The sequence below is a fragment of the Crinia signifera genome, chromosome 3 (assembly GCF_055691185.1).
Source record: "Crinia signifera chromosome 3, ASM5569118v1, whole genome shotgun sequence".
In the NCBI taxonomy this organism is placed as follows: Eukaryota; Metazoa; Chordata; class Amphibia; order Anura; family Myobatrachidae; genus Crinia; species Crinia signifera.
In genome coordinates this window covers 332,934,962-332,961,326 of record NC_139219.1, presented here as the reverse complement: position 1 = coordinate 332,961,326, position 26,365 = coordinate 332,934,962, and the positions used below count along the sequence as shown (strand labels likewise).

Sequence of the window (26,365 nt, the reverse complement as noted above, 5' to 3'; positions counted from 1 at the left end):
GATTAGGCTGTGGTTAGGGTGACTGTAGGGTTAGGATTAGGCTGTGGTTAGGGTGACTGTAGGGTTAGGATTAGGCTGCAGTTAGGGTGACTGTAGGGTTAGGCTGTGGTTAGGGTGACTGTAGGGTTAGGATTAGGCTGCGGTTAGGGTGACTGTAGGGTTAGGCTGTGGTTAGGGTGACTGTAGGGTTAGGATTAGGCTGCGGTTAGGGTGACTGTAGGATTAGGCTGTGGTTAGGGTGACTGTAGGGTTAGGCTGTGGTTATGGTGACTGTAGGATTAGGCTGTGGTTAGGGTGACTGTAGGATTAGGCTGTGGTTAAGGTGACTGTAGGATTAGGCTGTGGTTAGGGTGACTGTAGGGTTAGGATTAGGCTGTGGTTAGGGTGACTGTAGGGTTAGGATTAGGCTGCAGTTAGGGTGACTGTAGGGTTAGGCTGTGGTTATGGTGACTGTAGGGTTAGGATTAGGCTGCGGTTAGGGTGACTGTAGGGTTAGGCTGTGGTTAGGGTGACTGTAGGGTTAGGATTAGGCTGCGGTTAGGGTGACTGTAGGATTAGGCTGTGGTTAGGGTGACTGTAGGGTTAGGCTGTGGTTAGGGTGATTGTAGGGTTAGGATTAGGCTGCGGTTAGGGTGCCTATTGGATGTAACAATTGGATGTGTTTGACGTCTGATCCCTTTAAGGTGGTCTGCGCCCCTTCCCGTCACTCAGATGTGCCCTCTAAAGTGGTCTGTGCCCCTTTCCGTCACCCAGATGTGCCCTCTAAGGTGGATTGCAGCCCATTTTGATGCCCTCCAAGAATCTGGCTCCCAGAAGTTAAAAAGTCAAAAGCGCAGGAAAAAAATCCTTATGTCTATGATGAAGTTGTGCGTGTTGACCATATGGTGTTGACATATTGACTGTCAACACGATACCAGACTGTGCCCCGCTCACTCCGTGTTACTGTACATCCCCTAACCTCCCACCATCAGCAATGGGCATGGCATCATCTGTGTCACTTCCCCATCCCCATATGCCGTGTATGGCGGCTACAGCAGCAGCTCAGGGAGTCGGGACTCGCACGGGCGGGTGCACTGTACAGAGGGAGGGGCCGGTGCAGCGGGACCCGCACAGGCGGGTGCACTGTACAGAGGGAGGGGCCGGTGCAGCGGGTCCCGCACAGGCGCACTGAACAGAGGGAGGGGCCGGTGCAACGGGACGCGCACAAGCCGGTGCACAGAGGGAGGAGCCGGACACACCCGTGGGGCGCACTACTCTGCAGCTCCAGGATATCGGTAGTCTCTATTTCGGAGTCCAGACTGTTCGAGACCACCTCTCCCAATCCCAGCACCAGCTCAGGTAGGTACTGGGGACATAGTGCTGGATGTCATGGTGCCATGCTATGTACAGGGGATCTGCCAGTGTGTGTGCCCTGTATCTCAGTGTGTGTGTGTGTGCCCTGTATGCTAGTGTGTGTTCGTGTGTGTGACCTGTTTCCCAGTGTGTGTGTATGCCCTGTATCAGGATTCTGCCAGTATATGTGCCCTGTATGCCAGTGTGTGTGTGTGTGTGTGCCCTGTATGCCAGTGTGTGTGTGTGTGCGTGCCCTGTATCAGGGATGTGTCAGTGTGTGTATAATTGGGAGGATGCCAGTGTGTGGTCAATGTAATGGGGATCTGCCAGTGTGTGTGTGTCCTGTATTGTGATCTGCCAGTGTATGTGTGCCCTGTATGTCAGTGTGTGTGCCCAGTACCGGGGATCTGCCAGTGTGTGTGCCCTGTACTGAGGATCTGCCAGTGTGTGTTCTCTATAATGGGGATGATGCCAGTGTGTGTGCACTTTATCAGGATCTGCCAGTGTGTGTGTATGTGTGTGTGTGTCCTATATCGGTGATCTGCCAGTGTGTGTTCCATGTAATGGGGATATGCCAGTGTGTGTGCTCTGTATCCCAGTGTGTGTGCCCTGTATGCCAGTGTGTGTGCCCAGTACCGGGGATCTGCCAGTGTGTGTGCTCTGTATCCCAGTGTGTGTGCCCTGTATGCCAGTGTGTGTGCCCAGTACCGGGGATCTGCCAGTGTGTGTGCCTTGTACCGGGGATCTGCCAGTGTGTGCGTGCCCTGTACCGGGGATCTGCCAGTGTGTGTTCTCTATAATGGGGATGATGCCAGTGTGTGTGTGTGTGTGTGTGCACTTTATCAGGATCTGCCAGTGTGTGTGTGTGTGTGTCCTATATCGGTGATCTGCCAGTGTGTGTTCCATGTAATGGGGATCTGCCAGTGTGTGTGCTCTGTATCCCAGTGTGTGTGCCCTGTATGCCAGTGTGTGTGCCCAGTACCGGGGATCTGCCAGTGTGTGTGCCCTGTACCGGGGATCTGCCAGTGTGTGCGTGCCCTGTACCGGGGATCTGCCAGTGTGTGTTCTCTATAATGGGGATGATGCCAGTGTGTATGTGTGCACTTTATCAGGATCTGCCAGTGTGTGTGTGTCCTATATCGGTGATCTGCCAGTGTGTGTTCCATGTAATGGGGATCTGCCAGTGTGTGTGCCCTGTATGCCAGTGTGTGTGCCCTGTATGCCAGTGTTTGTGCCCTGTACCCGAGATTTGCCAGTGTGTGTGCTCTGTATCCCAGTGTGTGTGCCCTGTATGCTAGTGTTTGTGTGTGTATGTGTACTATTGGCCTGTGTGTTTGTGTGTGCACTTTATCAGGATCTGCCAGTGTGTGTGTGTGTCCTATATCGGTGATCTGCCAGTGTGTGTTCCATGTAATGGGGATCTGCCAGTGTGTGTGCTCTGTATCCCAGTGTGTGCCCTGTATGCCAGTGTGTGTGCCCAGTACCGGGGATCTGTCAGTGTGTGTGCCTTGTACCGGGGATCTGCCAGTGTGTGCGTGCCCTGTACCGGGGATCTGCCAGTGTGTGTTCTCTATAATGGGGATGATGCCAGTGTGTGTGTGTGCACTTTATCAGGATCTGCCAGTGTGTGTGTGTGTGTGTGTCCTACATCGGTGATCTGCCAGTGTGTGTTCCATGTAATGGGGATCTGCCAGTGTGTGTGCGCTGTATCCCAGTGTGTGTGCCCTGTATGCCAGTGTGTGCCCAGTACTGGGGATATGCCAGTGTTTGTGCCCTGTACCGGGGATCTGCCAGTGTGTGCGTGCCCTGTACCGGGGATCTGCCAGTGTGTGTTCTCTATGATGGGGATGATGCCAGTGTGTGTGTGTGTGCACTTTATCAGGATCTGGCAGTGTGTGTGTGTCCTATATCGGTGATCTGTCAGTGTGTGTTCCATGTAATGGGGATCTGCCAGTGTGTGTGCCCTGTATGCCAGTGTTTGTGCCCTATACCGGAGATTTGCCAGTGTGTGTGCTCTGTATCCCAGTGTGTGTGCCCTGTATGCTAGTGTTTGTTTGTGTGTGTGTGTGTGTACTATTGGCCTGTGTGTTTGTGTATGCCCTGTATTAGGGTTCTGCTAGTGTGTGTGTGCCCTGTATGCCAGTGTCTGTGTGTGCTCTGTATGCCAGTGTGCATGTGTGTGCCCTGTATCAGGTATCTGTCAGTGTGTGTTCACTATAATGGGGATCTGCCAGTGTGTGTGCCCTGTATCTGTGATCTGCCAGTATCTATGTGCCCTGTATACCAGTATGTATGTGCCTTGTACCGTGGATCTGCCAGTGTGTGTGCCCTGTACCGGAGATCTGTCAGTGTATGTGCTCTTTACCGGGGATCTGCCAGTGTGTGTGCCCTGTACTGGGGAGCTGCCAGTGTGTGTGCCCTGTACCGGGGATCTGCCAGTGTGTGTGTGCCCTGTACCGGTGATCTGCCAGTGTGTGTTCCATGTAATAGGGATCTGCCATTGTGTGTGCTCTGTATCCCAGTGTGTTTGCCCTTTATGCCAGTGTGTGTGCCCTGTACCGAGGATCTGCCAGTGTGTGTGTTTCCTGTACCGGGGATCTGCCAGTGTGTGTTCTCTATAATGGGGATGATGCCAGTGTGTGTGGGTGTGTGCTCCTTGAATTGGGGATCTGCCAGTGTCTGTGTGCCCTGTATACCAGTGTATGTGCCCAGTACTGGGGATCTGCCAGTGTGTGTATGCCCTGTACCGTGAATCTGCCAGTGTGTGTGCCCTGTACCAGAGATCTGCCCATGTGTGTGCTCTGTACTGGGCATCTGCCAGTGTGTGTGCGCCCTGTACCGGGGATCTGCCAGTGTGTGTGCGCCCTGTACTGGGGATCTGCCAGTGTGTAGGTGCCCTGTATTGGAGATCTACCAGTGTGTGCCCTGTACTGGGGATCTGCCAGTGTGTGTGCCCTGTACCGGGGATCTGCCAGTGTGTGTGTGTGCGCCCTACACCGGGGATCTGCCAGTGTGTGTGCCCTGTACCGGAGATCTGCCAGTGTGTGTGCTCTGTATCCCAGTGTGTGTGCCCTGTATGCTAGTGTGTGTGTTTGTGTGTGTGTGCCCTGTTTGCCAATGTGTGTGTATGCCCTGTATCAGGGTTCTGCTAGTGTGTGTGCCCTGTATGCCAGTGTGTCTGCCCTGTATTCCAGTGTGTGTGCCCTGTATCAGTGTGCGTGTGTGTGCCGTGTATCAGGGATCTGTCAGTGTGTGTGTGCCCTGTACTGGGGATCTGTCAGTGTGTGTGTTCCGTATAATGGGGATGATGCCAGTGTGTGTGGGTGTATGCGGCTTGTATCGGGGATCTGCCAGTGTCTGTGTGCCCTGTATACCAGTGTATGTGCCTAGTGCAGGGGATCTGCCAGTGTGTGTGCCCTGTACCGTGAATCTGCCAGTGTGTGTGCTCTGTACTGGACATTTGCCAGTGCGTGTGCTCTTTACCAGGGATCTGCCAGTGTGCCCATGTGTGTGGCCTGTACTGGGGATCTGCCAGTGTGTGGGTGCCCTGTATTGGGGATCTACCAGTGTGTGTGCCCTGTACCGGGGATCTGCCAGTGTGTGTGTGTGCGCCCCCTGTACTGGGGATCTGCCAGTGTGTGGGTGCCCTGTATTGGGGATCTACCAGTGTGTGCCCTGTACTGGGGATCTGCCAGTGTGTGTGCCCTGTAACTGGTATCTGCCAGTGTGTGTGTGTGCGCACTATACCGGGGACCTGCCAGTGTGTGTGCCCTGTACCTGAGATCTCCCAGTGTGTGTGCTCTGTATCCCAGTGTGTGTGCCCTGTATGCTAGTGTGTGTGTGTGTTTGTGTGTGCCCTGTTTGCCAGTGTGTGTGTGTATGCCCTGTATCAGGGTTCTGCTAGTGTGTGTGCCCTGTATGCCAGTGTGTGTGCCCTGTATTCCAGTGTGTGTGCCCTGTATGCCAGTGTGCGTGTGTGTGTGCCGTGTATCAGGGATTTGGCAGTGTGTGTGTGCCCTGTACTGGGGATCTGTTAGTGTGTGTTCCGTATAATTGGGATGATGCCAGTGTGTGTGGGTGTGTGCGGCTTGTATCGGGGATCTGCCAGTGTCTGTGTGTCCTGTATACCAGTGTATGTGCCCAGTACTGGGGATATGCCAGTGTGTGTGCTCTGTTCTGGGGATCTGCCAGTGTGTGTGTGCTCTGTACTGGGGATCTGCCAGTGTGTGTGCGCCCTGTACCGGGGATCTGCCAGTGTGTGGGTGCCCTTTACCAGGGACCTGCCTTTGTGTGTGTGTGCCCTGTACTGGGGATCTGCCAGTGTGTGTGTGTGCCCTGTACTGGGGATCTGCCAGTGAGTGTGCTCTTTACTGGGGATCTGCCAGTGTGCGTGTGCTCTTTACTGGGGATCTGCCACTGTGCCCGTGTGTGTGGGTGCCCTTTATTGGGGATCTGCTTGTGTGTGTGCCCTTTACCGGGGACCTGCCTTTGTGTGTGTGCCCTTTACCGAGGACCTGCCTTTGTGTGTGTGCCCTTTACCGGGGACCTGCCTTTGTGTGTGTGCCCTTTACCGGGGACCTGCCTTTGTGTGTGTACCCTGTGTCTGGGATCTGCCAGTGTGTGTGTGTGCCCTGTACTGGGGATCTGCCAGTGTGTGGGTGCCCTGTACTGGGCATCTGCCAGTGTGTGTGTGTGCCCTGTACTGGGGTCTGCCAGTGTGTGTGTGCCCTGTACTGGGGATCTGCCAGTGTGTGTGTGCCCTGTACTGGGGATCTGCCAGTGTGTGTGTGCTCTGTACTGGGGATCTACCAGTGTGTGTGCGCCCTGTACTGGGGATCTACCAGTGTGTGTGCGCCCTGTATTGGGGATCTGCCAGTGTGTGTGCGCCCTGTACTGGGGATCTGCCAGTGTGTGTGCGCCCTGTACTGGGGATCTGCCAGTGTGTGTGTGCCCTGTACTGGGGATCTGCCAGTCTGTGGGTGCCCTTTACCGGGGACCTGCCTTTGTGTGTGTGTGCGCCCTGTACTGGGGATCTGCCAGTGTGTGTGCTCTGTACTGGGGATCTGCCAATGTGTGTGTGCCCTGTACCGGGGATCTGACACTGTGTGTGTGCCCTGTACTGGGGATCTGCCAGTGTGTGTGTGCCCTGTACTGGGGATCTGCCAGTGTGTGTTCCCTGTACCGGGTATCTGCTAGTGTGTGTGTGTGCCCTGTACTGGGGATCTGCCAGTGTGTGTGTGCCCTGTACCGGGTATCTGCTAGTGTGTGTGTGTGTGTGTGTGTGTGCCCTGTACTGGGGATCTGCTAGTGTGTGTGTGCCCTGTACTGGGGATCTGCCAGTGTGTGTGTGCCCTGTACTGGGGATCTGCTAGTGTGTGTGTGTGTGTGCCCTGTACTGGGGATCTGCCAGTGTGTGTGTGCCCTGTACTGGGGACCTGCCAGTGTGTGGGTGCCTTTTACCAGGGACCTGCCAGTGTGTGTGTAGCCTGTGTCGGGGATCTGCCAGTGTGTGTGTGCGCTGTACCAGGTATCTGCCAGTGTGTGTGTGTGTGTGTGTGTGTGTGTGCGCCCTTGTGCTCTGTACCAAGCAATTGCCAATGTGTGTGCCCTGTACCAGGCATCTGCAAGTGTGTGCCCTTTACCAGGAATTTGCCAGTGTGTATATGTGTGTCTTTGCGCACGTGTGTGTATGTGTGTGTTTGTGCACATTTGTGTGTGTAACATTCTTGGGATGATACAGCCAGTGTAACTACACCTGTTGGTCATGCACAGGGAGATGGATGGCCAGATGGACACAGCTGAATGTGTGGAGCCGGTGAGCAGTGACCTGCGGGGCCCTGAAGGTGAGATAACCAGGCTGAGCTGCTCCAGGTTTTAGGGGCCCACAATAGGTGATAGTGAACATATGATTTGTTAGAGGGGTAAATGTCCTTAGCATTAGAGATGGGCCCCTAGTGGTGAGGGGGAGGATGAGGTATTATAGGTCTTGAGAACCTGAGAGATGAAAATGTTAGAGATCTCAGGGGCCCATACAGGTGCGAGTGGTTGGACAATGAGGTGTAAGGGGCCCTAGTGGTGAGTGTGGGTAGGTGATGAGATGATAGATGTATAATGGACCCTAGAGGTAAGTGTGGGCAGATGATGAGGTGTTAGAGGTGCTGTAGGCCCTAGAGGTGAGTGTGGGCAGATGATGAGGTGTTAGAGGTGCTGTAGGCCCTAGAGGTGAGTGTGGGCAGATGATGAGGTGTTAGGGGTGCTGTGGACCCTAGAGGAGGTGAGTGTGGGCAGATGATGAGGTGTTAGGGGTGCTGTAGGCCCTAGAGGTGAGTGTGGGCAGATGATGAGGTGTTAGGGGTGCTGTGGACCCTAAAGGTATCACTGTATACTGTATGAGCGTCAATAGTGCCACTGACATACACAATGGGAGCTTCACTTTAGGTCAGGCGATATTCAATTGATTTTACCAGTGGGAATGAGCAATTGGGCGTCCAATACTTTTGGAGCATGTAGCGCCCTAATAGACCAGGGCACATATGCGATAAGTTGGAGGCGGCAAATAGAAATAATAAGCGTTTGCCGGATTTGTGCCTACTCAGAGTAACAATTGAATTGCTCCACTGAGCACAGGGCACCCAAAAGACAATTGAATTTACCAACATCCCTGACTGTACAGCACCTTGGAGTATGTTCACGTTATGTATATGTATAGTCAATGAGAAGAATGATGCGTTCTCTTCTACACAAGGCAACATTTACGTGGTGTCTGAAGATGAGGAGTCCGTGATTGTGATCTCGGATGAGGAAGACTACGTGGGTGAGACATCCGCTGGGAACCATGATAGATTGGCGTATTAATGTAACCTGTGACCGTGCCGTTTGTTTCCTGGGATCACTGTGTCACTTATTTCCTCATATCTGTCCTTCACATTTCAGCCTTTATACGCAGAATATATAAAACACTAAGCACTTGCTCCATAACACGTACAATGTAAAACACACAAGGGTGCTTCTAAACAGTAGGAAATACATATATTAAATGGTAAAGATGAGAAGGAAAAAAAGGTAATTCTAAGGATAATTGATACAATAAAATCAGTGGTGATAAGAGAAACAGATAACGGAAAGAGATAGGAGGAGAAGAAGAGTGGAAACTGAGGAGGGAGAGGAGAAAAAGACGGGGCTGAGGAGAGAGTAGGAGAATATGGGGAGATGAGGAGCAAGAGGATGTCAAAAAGAGGGGTAGCTGATGAGAGAGAGAGGAGGAGAATGAGAACTAATGAGAGAGAGGAGAAAAGGAGGGCTGTAGAGAGAGATGGGGGAGAAGAAAAGTGGAAGCTGAGGAGAGAGAGAAGTATAGAAGAGGAAGCTGGGGAGAGAGTAGGAGAGGGTGAGAGAGGATCAGAAGAGGAGGAGCTGAGAAGAGGGAGGAGGAGATGAATGGTAGTTGAGTAGTAGTTATGGAGAGAGATGGGGAATAGAAAAGAAGGAGCTGGGGAGAGGAGGAAACAAAGAAGGAGAAGAAGAGGATGAGCTGAGGTGAAATAGGAGTTAAGAAGTAGAGGAGGAGCTGAGAAGCGGGAGGAGTAGATGAATGGGAGTTGAGTAGGAGTAGAGTGGGAGTTGTGGAGAAAGGTGGGGAGGAGCAGAGGAAACAACAGAGGAGGAGCTGAGGTGAAATAGGTCAAGAAGAAGAGGAGCTGAAAAGAAGGAGGAGGAGGTGAATGGGAGTTGAATAGAAGTAGAGTGGGAGTTGTGGAAAGAGGTGAGGAGAAAAAAAGAAGGAGCTGAGGTGAGGAGGAGAAGAAAAGTGGAGGACAGAGAGGAGGAGCAGAGGAAACAATGGATGAGAAGAGGAGGAGCTGAGGTGAAATAGGAGGTCAAGAATAAGAGGAGGACCTGAGAAGAGGGAGGAGGAGATGAATGGGAGCTGTTTAGGAGTAGAGGGAGAGTTGTGGAGAGAGATGGGGAGAAAAAAAGAAGGAGCCGAGGAAAGGAGGAGAAGAAGAGGAGTGGAGGAAACAAAGGAGGAGAAGAAGAGGAGAAGTTGAGTAGAGAGGGAAGAAGAAGGGGAGCTGAGGAAAAAAATGAGGATAAGAAAAAGAGGAGGATCTGAGGAGATAGAACAGGTGAAGTTGAGGAGATTTAGAAGGACAAGAATGGGAGCTGAAGAGAAGAGGGGGAGCTGTGGGGAGAGAGGAAAAGATGTGAAGGAGCTGAGGAGAGGAGTTGAGGAGAACGGATGAGAAGAAGAGGAGGAGCTGATGAGAGAGAGGAGAAGGAGAATACGAGAAGCTGAGGAAAGAGAGCAGAAGAAGAAGCTGAGTAGAGAGAGAAGGAGAAGAAGATGATCTGAAGAGAGAGATGAGGGGATAAGGATACACAGAGGTGAAGCTGATGACACAAAGAGGAGAAGCTGCAAAAAGAGAGGGGGCAGCTGAGGAGGAGAAGAAATTAGTATAAGAAGTGGGAGTCTGAGGACAGAGAGGAGGAAAAGAAGAGGAGAAGCTGAGTAGAGAGAAGAGAAGAATGGAAGATGAGAGAATAAGAGGGGAAATGAAGAAAGTGTCCAGCAGAAGAATAGGATAAGAAGAGGGTGACCTGAGGAAAGAGAAAAGGAAAAGAAGATGAGCAGCTGACTAGAGAGAAAATGAGAAGAATGGAAGCTGAAGAGATAGAGGGGGAGGAATAGAAGAGGGTGAGCTGAGGAGAGAGTAGAAGATCCAGGTAGGCTGCAAGAGGAAATAGTTAGACTTAAGGAGGGAGAGGTTAGGGTTAGGCTGCAGGAGGGTGAGGTTAGTGTTAGGCTACATTAAAGGATTTGCTAGGCTGTGGGAGAGGAGGGTTAGGCTGCATGAGGGGGAGAATAGGGTTAGGCTGAAGGAGAAGAAGGTTATGGTTAGGCTGTGGGACGGGTGGGTTAGGGCTAGGCTGCAGGAGGGGAGTGCTAGGCTATGGGAGAGGAAGGTATAGCTACAGGAAGGCAGGATTAGGTTTAGTCTATGACAGGTTAGGGTTAGGCTGTGGGAGGGGGAGGTAAGGGGTTAGGCTGAAGGAGGAGAGTGCTAGGCTATGGGAGAGGCTATAGGAGCGCAGGACTAGGGTTAGGCTGCAGGAGAGGGAGGTTGGGGTTAGGCTGTGGGATGGGTGGGTTAGGATTTAGCTGTGGAAGAGTTAGGTTTCAGGAGAGGGATCTTAGGGATAGGCTGCAGGAGGAGAGTTCTAGGCTATGGGAGAGGAAGGTATACAGGAGGGCAGGATTAGGTTTAGTCTATGACAGGTTAGGGTTAGGCTGTGGGAGGGGAGGTTAGGGTTAGGCTGCAGGAGGAGAGTGCTAGGCTATAGGAGCGCAGGATTAGGGTTAGGCTGCAGGAGGGGGAGGTTAGGGTTAGGCTGTGGGACTGGTGGGTTAGGATTTAGCTGTGGAAGAGTTAGGCTTCAGGAGAGGGATTTTAGGGATAGGCTGCAGGAGGAGAGTTCTAGGCTATGGGAGAGGAAGGTATACAGGAGGGCAGTATTAGGTTTAGTCTATGACAGGTTAGGGTTAGGCTGTGGGAAGGGGGGGGGTTAGGGTTAGGCTGCAGGAGGAGTGTTCCGGGCTATCGGAGAGGCTACAGGTGGTCAGGATTAGGGTTAGGCTGCAGGAGGGGATGGTTAGGGTTAGGCTGCCGGAGGAGAGTGCTATACTATGGGAGAGGCTATAGGAGCGCAGGATTAGGGTTAGGGTGCAGGAGGGGGAGGTTAGGGTTAGGCTGCAGGAGGAGAGTGCTAGGCTATGGGAGAGGCTATAGGAGCGCAGGATTAGGGTTAAGCTGCAGGAGGGGATGGTTAGGCTGCAGGAGGGGGAGGTTAGGGTTAGGCTGCAGGAGGAGTGTTCTGGGCTATGGGAGAGGCTACAGGCGGTCAGAATTAGAGTTAGGCTGCAGGAGGGGATGGTTAGGGTTAGGCTGCAGGAGGAGAGTGCTAGGCTATGGGAGAGGCTATAGGAGCGCAGGATTAGGGTTAGGCTGCAGGAGGAGAGTGCTAGGCTATGCGAGAGGCTATAGGAGCGCAGGATTAGGGTTAAGCTGCAGGAGGAGAGGTTAGGGTTAAGCTGCAGGAGGGGAGGTTAGGGTTAGGCTGCAGGAGGAGAGTGCTAGGCTATGGGAGAGGCTATAGGAGCGCAGGATTAGGGTTAAGCTGCAGGAGGGGATGGTTAGGGTTAGGCTGCAGGAGGGGATGGTTAGGGTTAGGCTGCAGGAGGGGATGGTTAGGGTTAGGCTGCAGGAGGGGATGGTTAGGGTTAGGCTGCAGGAGGGGATGGTTAGGCTGCAGGAGGGGAGGGTTAGGGTTAGGCTGCAGGAGGAGAGTGCTAGGCTATGGGAGAGGCTATAGGAGCGCAGGATTAGGTTTAGGCTGTAGGAGGGGGAGGTTAGGGTTAGAATACTTACTGGGATCTGTTGACTTTGTGATCTTCTGTCTTGCATTCCTAAATGCCAGCATTTTGTACCCTACCCAAGGGGATGTTATAATGAAGTACTAAGACTGACACAACCAGTGAGATCCTCCCTCTCTCTTGTTGCAGAATGCTCCATTTATGTTGACTCAGAAGATGACTTGTGCTCTGCTGGTGGCCCAGGTAAAGGGCTGAAGACTGATGAAGGCCACTGTGTGCGAGGTTCGTCTATCCTGGTCTGATAATGTGGGGGGGGGGGGGGGGGGGGGTGGGGGGGAGTTATGCTTCATATGTTTATTGTATAGTCTTGGTGACTGGTAGACACTGGGCCAGGACTGTGGCTATTGTGGAGCTCCTAAACCGATGGAGACGTTTCACATAGCAACCAGACAGATTATAGTTATCCTCCTATAGAATATACCTGGTAAATGATAGCAGGGGCCAAATGTAACAGGGTGCAACAATCAGAGAGTGAGAGGGAATCGATTACATGGTTCTGCGGTGTAAATAATCACTGGCATGAAACAATATAGAATTCCTTTATTCGTCTCACAATGGAGAAATGTCAGTGTTACAGCAAGGTTCAAGTACAGATAAGAGTAGTAGCATAACAATAAGAACACACATAATAAGACAAGATCCAAACAATATAACTCAAGAATCTAGGCACATGCAGGTCTTCTTCAGACCATGACAGTTGTACATTTTGATTGCAGCCGGAAGGAAAGTTCTGCGATATCTCTCCGTTGAGCAATGAGAAAACTCTCCCCAAATCTCCCACACCCTGTGACATTTGGCCCCTGCAATCTAATTGGCTGCAATGTGCAACCCCGTTATTTGTCCTCGTTAGATCTCCCCATAATGAGCTATGTGCCCAGGCCTATCACACACCTTGCCACCATTTGTCGCTGTGGTCTCGGGATCCCTCTGTGGTCTTGGGATCTCTCTAGGCAGAGCAGTATCACATGATAAGGACAGCCAATCATCACCACAGCTCCGCGATCCCCAGCATTACAGCAGTACATGGCACCTAGGCAGAGCAGTGTCACAGGATAAGGACAGCCAATCATCACCACAGCTCCGCGATCCCCAGCATTACAGCAGTACATGGCACCTAGGCAGAGCAGTGTCACAGGATAAGGACAGCCAATCATCACCACAGCTCCGCGATCCCCAGCATTACAGCAGTACATGGCACCTAAATAATGTATCAGTTACTCTGTGACCCTGTGCTCGCCTATGGATATCCCTTGGACCGAGCCAGTCATGGCACCTCGAGGACTAAGTTTGGGGGGCACTTGCATGGCTGATGAGTTACCGTAGCCTCCTGCTGGGCAATGCGGAGTGTGCGGAGTGAACTGGGCATTGACCTTTGCCCTACAGAGGCCCTGGCCTGCCAAGGCTTCCACAAGGAGGTTGGCAGGCCAGTCTGGCACCATAACACTTGGAGTCCACCAGCCAGCTCCACCAATGCACTCAGCAGTGCCGGTGGTCTGCCTGGCAGGAGACGAGTTGTACCCTCTGCCATTTTTCACTTGAACACAAAGAGCATGGCCATCTTGGTTACAGTGTTTTACCTCCAGTTGTGCCATCTGTGGGGGCTTTGCGTTCTGTGGGGGCTTCTAGGTATGACCACCCATTCCACGGGCGCACGCTGGCCAGCGCAGGCTCACAGTCTCCATGTACTTCTGTTTTGCAGAGAGGCTGTTCCGTGAGGTGCGGCAGGAGAACATAGGGATGGAAGGTTCGTAAATGATCTGTCTCAGCGACATAATCTGAGGCCGATGGAATGTCAGGGAGCACACAGATGTACAGATCAGGAGGGGGACATGTGTAAGTGTCAGGGTGAGGGGCTCATTCACAGTACAGCACTCGGGTGTATGTAGGACGCCGGGTACACCCTGGGCAATGGTTATGATGGAAATTATTAGCTACATATTAATTACAGTGCTGGTGTTCAGCAGCTCTATTACTGTAATAAGCTGCCGGATGGGGAATCGGCCCCTGGCAAGTGTGGGGCCCCCAGTGCTCGCCTATTTGCTTGTAGTGATTCTATAGCTGTGTGTGTGAGCGCGGGTATATTACGGCTGAACTTGTCATTCTGGCAGTATTATCTTCCCAATATATTATGGGGCTGGTTCCTGGTTGTTAGTACAGCAAAACAAATCGGGTGACACCATACTGCCATGCAGGAGACCACATTCATGTACTTTGTTTCTGTGCAGGGGAAATACTGGCTGCTTTTGCATGTAGCCCACACATGATAGATGGTCACATATGCAATTTAAATGTCAGTTTGAGCACACACATTTAACTCTCTGTACATGGTATATCTGACCCGCTGCAGTGCGGCATGGTATTACCCAGTTGCACAGCTACATCTGCCCCCTTGCAGTGCAGCATGGTATTACCCAGTTGCACAGCTACATCTGCCCCCTTGCAGTGCAGCATGGTATTACCCAGTTGCACAGCTGCATCTGCCCCCTTGCAGTGCGGCATGGTATTACCCAGTTGCACAGCTACATCTGCCCCCTTGCAGTGCAGCATGGTATTACCCAGTTGCACAGCTGCATCTGCCCCCTTGCAGTGCGGCATGGTATTACCCATTTGCACAGCCACATCTGCCCCTGTGCAGTGCAGCATGGTGTTACCCAATTGCACAGCCACATCTGCTCCCTTGCAGTGGGACATGGTATTACCCATGGCTGGCTGATAAAGTGGCATGAAGGTGCACTAATCCTGCCTTAGTTTGGGAGATGCTGGAGTTTATATCTATCTAGTGACTGTGTAATGTCCATATAACCACAGCCGTCCGCCATGACACGCCTCCTCATCCCTGTACAGTATGGGGGTCATTCTGGTCTGTATGCTCGCATGTGAAGTCGCATGCAAGCGTGATGGGGTATTATATGTGCATGGTTTCCATGGGCGTTCCCATAGTGATCACCCAGTGACGTGAGTGCCGGTGACATCACAAGAGCTGGCCGCCATTTTCCTCTTGGGAATACAAGCAAAGCTAAGACACCTCAGAGTGTTCCTTGCACAGTATTCGGTTGTTGTCGCAGCCGTGCGTGGGAATTCGCCCTGCGAAGGGGGGCGGTGGCATATGCAAATGGCAGGCGAGAAATGACATGCAGCAATGCGTGTCAACCAGAATTAGGTCCCATGTCTCTTTTTTCCTCTCTTACAGATTTCTGCATTGCCTGCGGCAGTCTAGATGTCGCCGGTCAGCACCCCCTCTTTATTGGGGGCTTGTGCCAGAGATGCCAGGTACCATGGAACCAATTTGACAACAGGTGCACACTAACACATCATATGGCGGTCTCTCCTCTCACACCGCGCTGTCTGTCACCCTGTCCATCCTGTAGGACTGGTTCCTGAGCTGGGGTTACCTGGTGGATGATGACGGGCGTCAGTGTTACTGCAGCGTCTGCTCCTCTGGGAAGAAGATTCTGATGTGCGGCAGTCAGGGCTGTTGGAGGTGAGGTCACAGTGTATGTATGAGGGGGTGGGGGGCATTAGAAGTCTTCTGGGTACAGTCTGGTTTCATAATGGAGCATTGTGCCAGCACAAAGTATTGTTACATCATTAAAATGTAGAGAGTTTTGGTATCTCTGCTGTAGCTGTAATTGAAGTGATATTAGGCCAGAAAGACCCAGCTGCATTTCCCTGGTGTACTGCACTCTTGTTATACCGCATTCCTGATATAGTGCACTCCTGGTATACTGCACTCCTGTCATACCGCACTCCTAGAATATACCACACTCCTGGTATACTGCACTCCTGGTATGCCGCACTCCTGGTATACTGCACTCCTGGTATACTGCACTCTTGTTATACCGCATTCCTGATATAGTGCACTCCTGGTATACTCCCTCCTGGTATACTGCACTCCTGGTATACTGCACTCCTGTCATACCGCACTCCTAGGATATACCACACTCCTAGGATATACCACACTCCTGGTATACTGCATTCCTGGTATGCCGCACTCGTGCTATACAGCACTCATGGTATACTGCACTCCTAGGATATACTGCACTACAGGTATACCGCGTTCATGATATAATGCACTCCTTACACTGTATATCACACTCCTGTTATTCCATGCACCTAATATACTGCACTCCTGTTATACTGTACATCTGGTATATTGCACTCCTTTTATACCGTGTTCCTGGTTTAATGTACTCCATATACAGTAAATCACACTTCTATTATTCCATGCCCCTAATATGCTGCACTCCTGGTATACTGCATTCCTGTTATACTGTGTTCCTGGTTTACTGCATTCCTGTTATACTTCACTCCATATACTGTATATCACACTCTTGTTATTCCATACACCTAATATACTGCACTCCAGTTATACTGTACATCTGATATACTGCACTCCAGTTATATTGCAATACTATTATACTTCACTCCGGTTATACTGCATTCCTGGTATACTACCCTCTTGTTATATCACATTCCTTGTATACTGCGCTCATGTTATACCGCACATCAGGTATACTGCACTCCAGTTATTTATTTATTTATTTTTCAACAGTTTCTTATGTAGCGCAGCGGATTCCGTTGCCGCTTTCCTGGTATACTGTGCTCCTTATATTGTATATCACACTTTCTGTATTCCATGCACCTAATATACTGCACTCCTGTTATAGTGTACATCTGGTATACTTTACTCATTATACTGTATGCACTCTTGTTGTTCCATGCACCAGGTATACTGCACTCCTGTTGTACCTTACATCTGGTATAGTTCACTCTAGTTGTACCAGAATCCTATTATACAGTGTTCCTAATATACTGCTCTCCTGTTATACCGTACATATGGTGTACTGCACTCATGTTATACTGTACATCTGTAGTGTTTATTCTAGCACCCACCATCTTTGAAAACACATGCAGTTCCTCTTCCCTGCCTGGGGTGTTGCTGTCTGCTGTAGTGCTTCTAGCACAGTGTTGTCTGTATATCAGCACTGATATGTAAACCAGACCTGTGCTATAAACACCACAGCAGACAGCAACACCCCGGGCAGGGAACAGGAACTGCATGGGTTTTCAAAGGTGGCAGGTGCTAGAATGAACACTACATCTGGTATGCTGCACTCCTGTTATAATGTACATCTGATATACTGCACTCCTGTTATGCCATACATCTGGTATACTCTACTCCAGTTATACTGCACTCCATGATACTGCTATACCTCACTCCTTATACTGTATATTACACGCCTGTTATTCCATACACCTAATAAACTGCACTTCTATTACACTGTACATCTTGTATACTGCACTCCAGTTATATTGCAATCCTATTATACTGCACTACTGTTATACTGTATTCCTGGTATACTGCGCTCTTTATACTGTATATCATGCTCATGTTAGTCCATGCACCTGGTATATTGTACTGCTGTTATCCCATGCATCTGGAATATTGCTCTCCCGTTATATTGCAGCCATATTGTACAGTTTTCCTGGTATACTGCCCTCCTGTTATACAGCAATCCTGTTATATTGCGTTCCTGTTATACTTTGTTCCTCGTGCACTGCATTCCTGTTGTACCATCTTCCTGTTATAATGCACTCCTGTTATACTACGTTCCTGGTAAACTGCACTACATATACTGTTTATCACACTCCTGGTATTCCATGCACCTAGTATACTGCAATCCTGTTACACTCCGTTCCTGGTATACTGCGTTCCATATACTGTATATCACACTCCTTTTCTTACATACATCTGGTATACTGCACTCCTGTTATTCCGTACATCTGGTATACTGCACTCCTGTTCTACGGTACATCTGGTATACTGCACTCCTGTTCTACCGTACATCTGGCATACTGCACTCCTATTATACCGTCCATCTGGTATACCGCACTTTTGTTATACCGCACGCCTGTTATGCTGCACTCCTGTTCTACTGTGTTCCTGGTATACTGCACTCCTGTTATACTGAACTCAGATGCACGGTATAACAGTTCAGTATAACTGTAGTGCAGTATACCAGATGTACGGTATGTACATCTGTATCACAAAAAATACGTTTTTTCCTGCGTCTGGTATACTGCACTCCTGTTATAACATACAGTACATCTGGTATACTGCACTCCTATTACACTGTACATGTGGTATACTGCACTACTGTTATACCACACATCTGATATACTGAACTATGGTTGTACCGTGTTCCTGGTAAATCGCAAGAATTCATTAAGCGTACCGCACTCCTGCTATATATACCTTAATGCTCAGCATGCCAAGCTCCAGATATACTGCACTCCTGGTATAGTGTATATGTATATACCGCAGTTAGAATTGTGATACCGGGCTACCGGTGATTTTATTCTCTGATAAATCATCATACACTGAGGGACGTATTCTGGTTCACTCTTAGAGGAAAATTCCTTCTCAAATGGACAAAACCATGTGCACTGCAGGTGGGGCAGATATAACATGTGTAGAGAGAGTTAGATTTGGGTGGGGTTTTTCTTCAAAATGAGATCTATATTGCAGTGTAGAAATAAACCAGTCAGTATTTACCCTGCACATAAACAAATCTAATTCTTTATGCACAAGTTACATCTGCCCCACCTGCAGTGCACATGTTTTTTTTCCATTTGAGAAGAAACTTGCCTCTAAGAGTGAACCAGAATAAGCCCCTTAGTCTCTGCGGCCCCTTCATGATATATTGTACAGCGAGTCTCTGCGGCCCCTTCCTGACATATTGTACAGCGAGTCGCTGTGGCCCTTTCCTGACATATTGTACAGTGAGTCTCTGCGGCCCCTTACTGACATATTGTACAGCGAGTCGCTGTGGCCCCTTCCTGACATATTGTACAGTGAGTCTCTGCCGCCCCTTCCTGACATATTGTACAGCGAGTCGCTGTGGCCCCTTCCTGACATATTGTGCTGCGAGTCCCTGTGGCCCCTTCCTGACATATTGTACAGCGAGTTTCTGCGGCCCCTTCCTGACATATTGTACAGTGAGTCTCTGCGGCCCCTTCCTGACATATTGTACAGCGAGTCTCTGCGGCCCCTTCCTGACATATTGTACAGTGAGTCTCTGCCGCCCCTTCATGATATATTGTACAGCGAGTCTCTGCGGCCCCTTCCTGACATATTGTATAGCGAGTCTCTGCCTCTCCTTCATGATATATTGTACAGCGAGTCGCTGTGGCCCCTTCCTGACATATTGTGCAGCGAGTCACTGCGGCCCCTTCCTGACATATTGTATAGCAAGTCTCTGTGGCCCCTTCCTGACATATTGTGCAGTGAGTCTCTGCGGCCCCTTCCTGACATATTGTACAGTGAGTCTCTGCCGCTCCTTCCTGACATATTGCACAGCGAGTCACTGCGGCCCCTTCCTGACATATTGTATAGTAAGTCTCTGTGGCCCCTTCCTGACATATTTTTGCAGTGAGTTTCTGCGGCCCCTTCCTGACATATTGTACAGCAAGTCTCTATGGCCCTTTCCTGACATATTGTACAGCGAGTTTCTGCTGCCCCTTCCTGACATATTGTACAGTGAGTCTCTGCAGCCCCTTTCTGACATATTGTACAGTGAGTTTCTGCTGCCCCTTTCTGACATATTGTACAGCGAGTCGCTGTGGCCCCTTCCTGACATATTGTACAGTGAATTTCTGCTGCCCCTTCCTGACATATTGTACAGTGAGTCTCTGCGGCCCCTTCCTGACATATTGTACAGCGAGTTTCTGCCGCCCCTTCCTGACATTTTGTGCAGTGAGTCTCTGCAGCCCTTTCCTGACATATTGTACAGCGAGTTTCTACAGCCCCTTCCTGACATATTGTACAGTGAGTCTCTGCGGCCCCTTCTTGACATATTGTACAGCAAGTCTCTGCGGCCCCTTCCTGACATATTGTACAGCGAGTCTCTGCGGCCCCTTACTGACATATTGTACAGCGAGTCTCTGCGGCCCCTTCCTGACATATTGTACAGCGAGTCTCTGCGGCCCTTTCCTGACATATTGTACAGCGAGTCTCTGCCGCCCCTTCCTGACATATTGTATAGCGAGTTTCTGCGGCCCTTTCCTGACATATTGTACAGTGAGTTTCTGCTGCCCCTTCCTGACATATTGTACAGTGAGTCTCTGCAGCCCTTTCCTGACATATTGTACAGCGAGTTTCTACAGCCCCTTCCTGACATATTGTACAGTGAGTCTCTGCGGCCCCTTCTTGACATATTGTACAGCAAGTCTCTGCGGCCCCTTCCTGACATATTGTACAGTGAGTCTCTGCCGCCCCTTCCTGACATATTGTACAGCGAGTCTCTGCGGCCCCTTACTGACATATTGTACAGCAAGTCTCTGCCGCCCCTTCCTGACATATTGTATAGCGAGTTTCTGCGGCCCTTTCCTGACATATTGTACAGTGAGTCTCTGCAGCCCCTTCATGACATATTGTACAGTGAGTCTCTGCTGCCCCTTCCTGACATATTGTACAGTGAGTTTCTGCGGCCCCTTCCTGACATATTGTACAGTGAGTCTCTACGGCCCCTTCCTGACATATTGTACAGCGAGTTTCTGCCTCTCCTTCCTGACATATTGTACTGTGAGTCTCTGCCGCCCCTTCCAGACATATTGTACAGTGAGTCTCTGCCTCTCCTTCCTGACCTATTGTACTGTGAGTCTCTGCCGCCCCTTCCTGACCTATTGTACAGTGAGTCTCTGCTGCCCCTTCCTGACATATTGTACTGTGAGTCTCTGCGACCCCTTCCTGACATATTGTACAGAGATTCTCTGCCTCTCCTTCCTGAAATATTGTACAGTGAGTCTCTGCCGCCCCTTCCTGACCTATTGTACAGTGAGTTTCTGCTGCCCCTTCGTGACTTATTGTACAGTGAGTCTCTGCGTCCCCTTCCTGACATATTGTACAGTGAGTCTCTGCGACCACTTCCTGACATATTGTACAGTGAGTCTCTGCCACCCCTTCCTGATATATTGTACAGTGAGTTTCTGCCGCCCCTTCCTGACATGTTGTACAGTGAGTCTCTGCGGCCCCTTCCTGACATATTGTACAGCAAGTCTCTGCGTCCCCTTCCTGACATATTGTACAGCAAGTCTCTGCGTCCCCTTCCTGACATATTGTACAGCGAGTCTCTGCGGCCCCTTCCTGACATATTGTACAGCGAGTTTCTGCGGCCCCTTCCTGACATATTGTACATCGAGTTTCTGCGTCCCCTTCCTGACATATTGTACAGCGAGTCTCTGCGGCCCCTTCCTGACATATTGTACAGTGAGTCTCTGCGGCCCCTTCCTGACATGTTGTACAGTGAGTCTCTGCGGCCCCTTCCTGACATATTGTACAGCGAGTTTCTGCGGCCCCTTCCTGACATATTGTACAGAGAGTCTCTGCGGCCCTTAACTGCATCACCGTCTCTGCATCACTGTGTCCAATACAACCGTGTATCATATAACATGTCTACATATATGTACACCTACACAACCAATGTAAGTAACCCTTTCCCTTCTGCTACATGTTATCTGACAGGTGCTACTGTGTGGACTGCGTGGACTTGTTAGTTGGGCCGGGTGCGGCACAGGCAGCTATACAGGAAGACCCCTGGAACTGTGTCATGTGTGACCAGAATGGGGTGAAGGGACTGCTACAGAGACGGGATGACTGGCGCTCCCACCTTCAGTCTCTCCTATCCAACCACCATGATCTAGAATATGTAAGTACCGCACTGTGCACACTGCAGGACACGTACACGTCAGGGGGGGTGCTGGGATGGGGATACGGAGGAGACCGGGGATGTAGGTATGGCTCAGGCCACTGTACCAGGCTGTGACCTCTGTATGACAGGCATGATACCTGTGTGACAAACGTGTCATCCCTCTGGGTAAATGGGCCAAACTCCTAATCCAATCACTTTTGTGTCACAGGACCCTCCACCGCTCTACTCCCCAATCCCACCCATGGAAAGGAAGCCAATTGTGGTGCTGTCTTTGTTTGATGGCATTGCGACAGGTGAGCTGACACTCTGTGGCCTGTCTGTTATATCTCTGGCTGCCGTGCTGTCTAGCATTGCCATATTATTCACAGTGTCTGCTTCTCAGTTATCAGGTACAGTGACGCTATGGACCAGGGTAACGTCTGTAGCACATTCATCAAATATAAATATTATATGGGAAACAGGTTTCTAGACTGCAGTGAGAGGTGCTACCGCATAGTAACATGCAAACAGGGAACAGGGGGGGGGGGGGGGTACAATCATTTCTGCTTACATAATATTAACGCTGATGTCATCTCTATGAAGAGGCGCTTCCGGTGTGTGTAGATGGTAGGAGGCTCTGGGTATGAAGAGGTGCTTCCGGTGTCAGTAGATGGTTGGAAGCTCTGGGTATGAATAGGTGGTGCCGGTGTCAGTAGATGGTAGGAGGCTCTGGGTGTGAATAGGTGGTGCCGGTGTGTGTAGATAGTAGGAAGCTCTGGGTATGAATAGGTGGTGCCAGTGTCAGTAGATGGTAGGAAGCTCTGGGTATGAATAGGTGGTGCCAGTGTCAGTAGAGGGTAGGAGGCTCTGGGTATGAATAGGTGGTGCCGGTGTGTGTAGATGGTAGGAAGCTCTGGGTATGAATAGGTGGTGCCGGTGTCAGTAGACGGTAGGACGCTCTGGGTATGAATAGGTGGTGCCGGTGTGTAGATGGTAGGAGGCTCTGGGTGTGAATAGGTGGTGTCAGTGTCAGTAGATGGTAGGAAGCTCTGGGTATGAATAGGTGGTGCCGGTGTGTGTAGATGGTAGGAAGCTCTGGGTATGAATAGGTGGTGCCGGTGTGTAGATGGTATGATGCTCTGGGTATGAATAGGTGGTGCCGGTGTGTAGATGGTAGGATGCTCTGGGTATGAATAGGTGGTGTCGGTGTGTGTAGATGGTAGGAGGCTCTGGGTATGAATAGGTGGTGCCGGTGTCAGTAGATGGTAGGAAGCTCTGGGTATGAATAGGTGGTGCCGGTGTGTAGATGGTAGGATGCTCTGGGTATGAATAGGTGGTGTCGGTGTGTGTAGAAGGTAAGTGGCTCTGGGTATGAATAGGTGGTGCCGGTGTCAGTAGATGGTAGGAAGCGCTGAGTATGAATAGGTGGTGCAGGTGTCAGTAGATGATAGGACGCTCTGGGTATGAATAGGTGGTGCTGGTGTCAGTAGATGGTAGGAAGCTCTGGGTATGGATAGGTGGTGCCGGTGTCAGTAGATGGTAGGAAGCTCTGGGTATGAATAGGTGGTGCTGGTGTCAGTAGATGGTAGGAAGCTCTGTGTATGAATAGGTGGTGCCGGTGTGTGTAGATGGTAGGATGCTCTGGGTATGAATAGGTGGTGACGGTGTGTAGATGGTAGGATGCTCTGGGTATGAATAGGTGGTGCCGGTGTGTAGATGGTAGGAAGCTCTGAGTATGAATAGGTGGTGCCGGTGTGTAGATGGTAGGACGCTCTGGGTATGAATAGGTGGTGCTGGTGTCAGTAGATGGTAGGATGCTCTGGGTATGAATAGGTGGTGCCGGTGTCAGTAGATGGTAGGAAGCTCTGGGTATGAATAGGTGGTGCAGGTGTGTGTAGATGGTAGGACGCTCTGGGTATGAATAGGTGGTGCCGGTGTCAGTAGATGGTAGGAGGCTCTGGGTGTGAATAGGTGGTGCCGGTGTGTGAAGATGGTAGGATGCTCTGGGTATGAATAGGTGGCATTGGTGTGTGTAGATGGTAGGAAGCTCTGAGTATGATTAGTTGGTATCTGTGTGTGTGTAGATGTTAGGGGGCTCTGGGTATGAATAGGTGGTGTCAGTGTGTGTAGATGGTAGGAGGCTCTGTGTACGAATAGGTGGTGTCGGTGTATGTAGATGGTAGGAAGCTCTGGGTATGAATAGGTGGTGCCGGTGTGTGTAGATGGTAGGAGGCCGTGGGTATGAATAGGTGGTGTCAGTGTGTGTAGATGGTAGGTGGCTCTGGGTATGAATAGGTGGTGCCGGTGTGTGTAGATGGTAGGAAGCTCTGGGTATAAATAGGTGGTGTCCGTGTGTGTAGATGGTAGGAGGCTCTGGGTATGAATAGGTGGTGCCGGTGTGTGTAGATGGTAGGAAGCTCCGGGTATAAATAGGTGGTGTCCGTGTGTGTAGATGGTAGGAGGCTCTGGGTATGAATAGGTGGTGCTGGTGTGTGTAGATCAGTGTTTTTCAACCAGTGTGCCTTGGCACCTTGAGCTGTTCTCAAGTGTGCCCCCCAGATCTAGAGATGCCCAAACCATTTACAGATACCACCAGTTCAAATGTTATTTACTGGTCTCTTCTTTTTATCTAAAGGGCCAATGTATTTTATTTTTGTTACCTGTGGGGATCAGTGTGATTGTTTTTAATGTGGGGGCCAATAGGTTTGTTTTTTTCCTGTGGTGGCCAATGTGTTTTGGCCTGTGGGGATCTTACGGTGTGCCTCTGCAATTTTAAAGTCCTATTTAGTGTGCCGCAAGGTAAAAAGGTTGAAAATCACTGGTGTAGATGGTAAGAGGCTCTGGGTATGAATAGGTGGTGGCCGGGGGGGGGGATGGTAGGAAGCTCTGGGTATAAATAGGTGGTGTCGGTGTGTGTAGATGGTAGGAGGCTCTGGGTATGAATAGGTGGTATAGGTGTGTGTAGATGGTAGGAGGCTCTGGGTATGAATAAGTGGTGTCGGTGTGTGTAGATGGTAGGAGGCTCTGGGTATGAATAGGTGGTATCGGTGTGTGTAGATGGTAGGAAGCTCTGGGTATGAATAGGTGGTATCGGTGTGTGTAGATGGTAGGAGGCTCTGGGTATGAATAGGTGGTATCGGTGTGTGTAGATGGTAGAGGGCTCTGGGTATGAATAGGTGGTATCGGTGTGTGTAGATCACGGGTGTCAAACACAAGGCCCGACAGACCTCGTCATGTGGCCGCGCAGTCGCCGCCAGCCTTCACCTTTTATTCTCTTTTTTTAGATCTTTTTTGAGAGGTTTTTTTTTGCACTGCCGGCGGCCATGTTCCTGTGGTCTTTTAAGATGTCTGCGGCCACAGGAACATGGCCGCCGGCCTCCACGGCTACGCGGAGGAGGGCTGGCAGCCTGTTCCCTCTTACCTCTTATCGAGGCAGTGGCAGACGCTGGGTGGGGACGTCATGACGATGACGCCTCCCACCCACGCGTCTGCAGAGAGGAAGGAAGGCAGGCCGAGTCGGGGGGCCGCAGCAGGACAGTCCGCGGCGCAGAGAGTGGAATTGAAATTACTGGAGCCGCAGCAGCAGTAAAGGAGCCTGAGGGATAAAATACAGTAAGTTACAAAAAAAAAAAACAATATATCTGGTGGTGTCATGGCATTACTTTTATATTATACAGGGGGAGCAGCCTGTGATGCCATTGCATTATTATTATACAGAGGGAGCAGCCTGTGGTGTCATGGCATTACTTTTATATTATACAGGGGGAGCAGCCTGTGGTGTCATTATTATTGTACAGGGGGAGCAGCCTGTGGTGTCATGGCATTATGCCATGACACCACAGGCTGCTCCCCCTGTATAATAATAATGCCATGACACCACAGGCTGCTCCCCCTGTATAATATAAAAGTAATGCCATGACACCACAGGCTGCTCCCTCTGTATAATAATAATGCAATGACAATAACGCTGCTCCCCCTGTATAATAATTTGTGTCATGGCATTACTATTGTTATATTATACAGCTGGAGCAGCCTGTGCTGTTATTGCATTATTATTATAAAGCGGGAGCAGCCTGTGGTGTCATTGCATTATTATTATACAGCGGGAGCAGCCTGTGGTGTCATTGCATTATTATTATACAGCGGCCCTTTGAGGGTGACCAAACTGCTGATGCGGCCCCCGATGAATTTGAGTTTGACACCCCTGGTGTAGATGATAGGAAGCTCTGGGTATGAATAGGTGGTATCGGTGTGTGTAGATGGTAAGAGGCTCTGGGTATTAATAGGTGGTGCCGGTGTGTAGATGGTAGGACGCTCTGGGTATGAATAGGTGGTGCTGGTGTCAGTAGATGGAAGGAAGCTCTGGGTATGGATAGGTGGTGTCGGTGTGTGTAGATGGTAGGAGGCTCTGGGTATGAATAGGTGGTGCCGGTGTCAGTAGATGGTAGGAAGCTCTGTGTATGAATAGGTGATGCCGGTGTCTATATATGGTTGTAAGCTCTGGGTATGAATAGGTGGTGCCGGTGTCAGTAGATGGTAGGAGGCTCTGGGTGTGATTAGGTGGTGCCGGTGTGTGAAGATGGTAGGATGCTCTGGGTATGAATAGGTTGTGTTGGTGTGTGTAGATGGTAGGAAGCTCTGGGTATGAATAGGTGGTGCTGGTGTTAGTAGATGGTAGGACGCTCTTGGTATGAATAGGTGGTGTCAGTAGATGGTAGGATGCTCTGGATATGAATAGGTGGTATCTGTGTGTGTAGATGGTAGGAGGCTCTGGGTATGAATAGGTGGTGTCGGTGTATGTAGATGGTAGGAAGCTCTGGGTATGAATAGGTGGTGCCGGTGTGTGTAGATGGTAGGAGGCTCTGGGTATGAATAGGTGGTGTCAGTGTGTGTAGATGGTAGGAGGCTCTGG

At 50.5% G+C, this 26,365-nt stretch overlaps 1 protein-coding gene across 1 annotated transcript in view; it reads left to right on the top strand.

Moving 5' to 3' along the window:
• The first annotated feature begins 1,182 nt into the window (after window positions 1-1,182).
• Window positions 1,183-26,365, top strand: part of LOC146062823 (DNA (cytosine-5)-methyltransferase 3A-like) — a 48,025-nt gene continuing 22,842 nt past the window's right edge. The window contains exons 1-9 of the mRNA XM_083174833.1: window positions 1,183-1,338; window positions 7,105-7,175; window positions 8,078-8,146; window positions 11,894-11,986; window positions 13,464-13,508; window positions 14,955-15,034; window positions 15,133-15,245; window positions 21,288-21,471; window positions 21,683-21,767. Coding sequence (XP_083030959.1) covers window positions 7,109-7,175; window positions 8,078-8,146; window positions 11,894-11,986; window positions 13,464-13,508; window positions 14,955-15,034; window positions 15,133-15,245; window positions 21,288-21,471; window positions 21,683-21,767 — 736 coding nt within the window. The 5' untranslated portion in view covers window positions 1,183-1,338; window positions 7,105-7,108. The remainder of the gene's footprint in view (window positions 1,339-7,104; window positions 7,176-8,077; window positions 8,147-11,893; window positions 11,987-13,463; window positions 13,509-14,954; window positions 15,035-15,132; window positions 15,246-21,287; window positions 21,472-21,682; window positions 21,768-26,365) is intronic.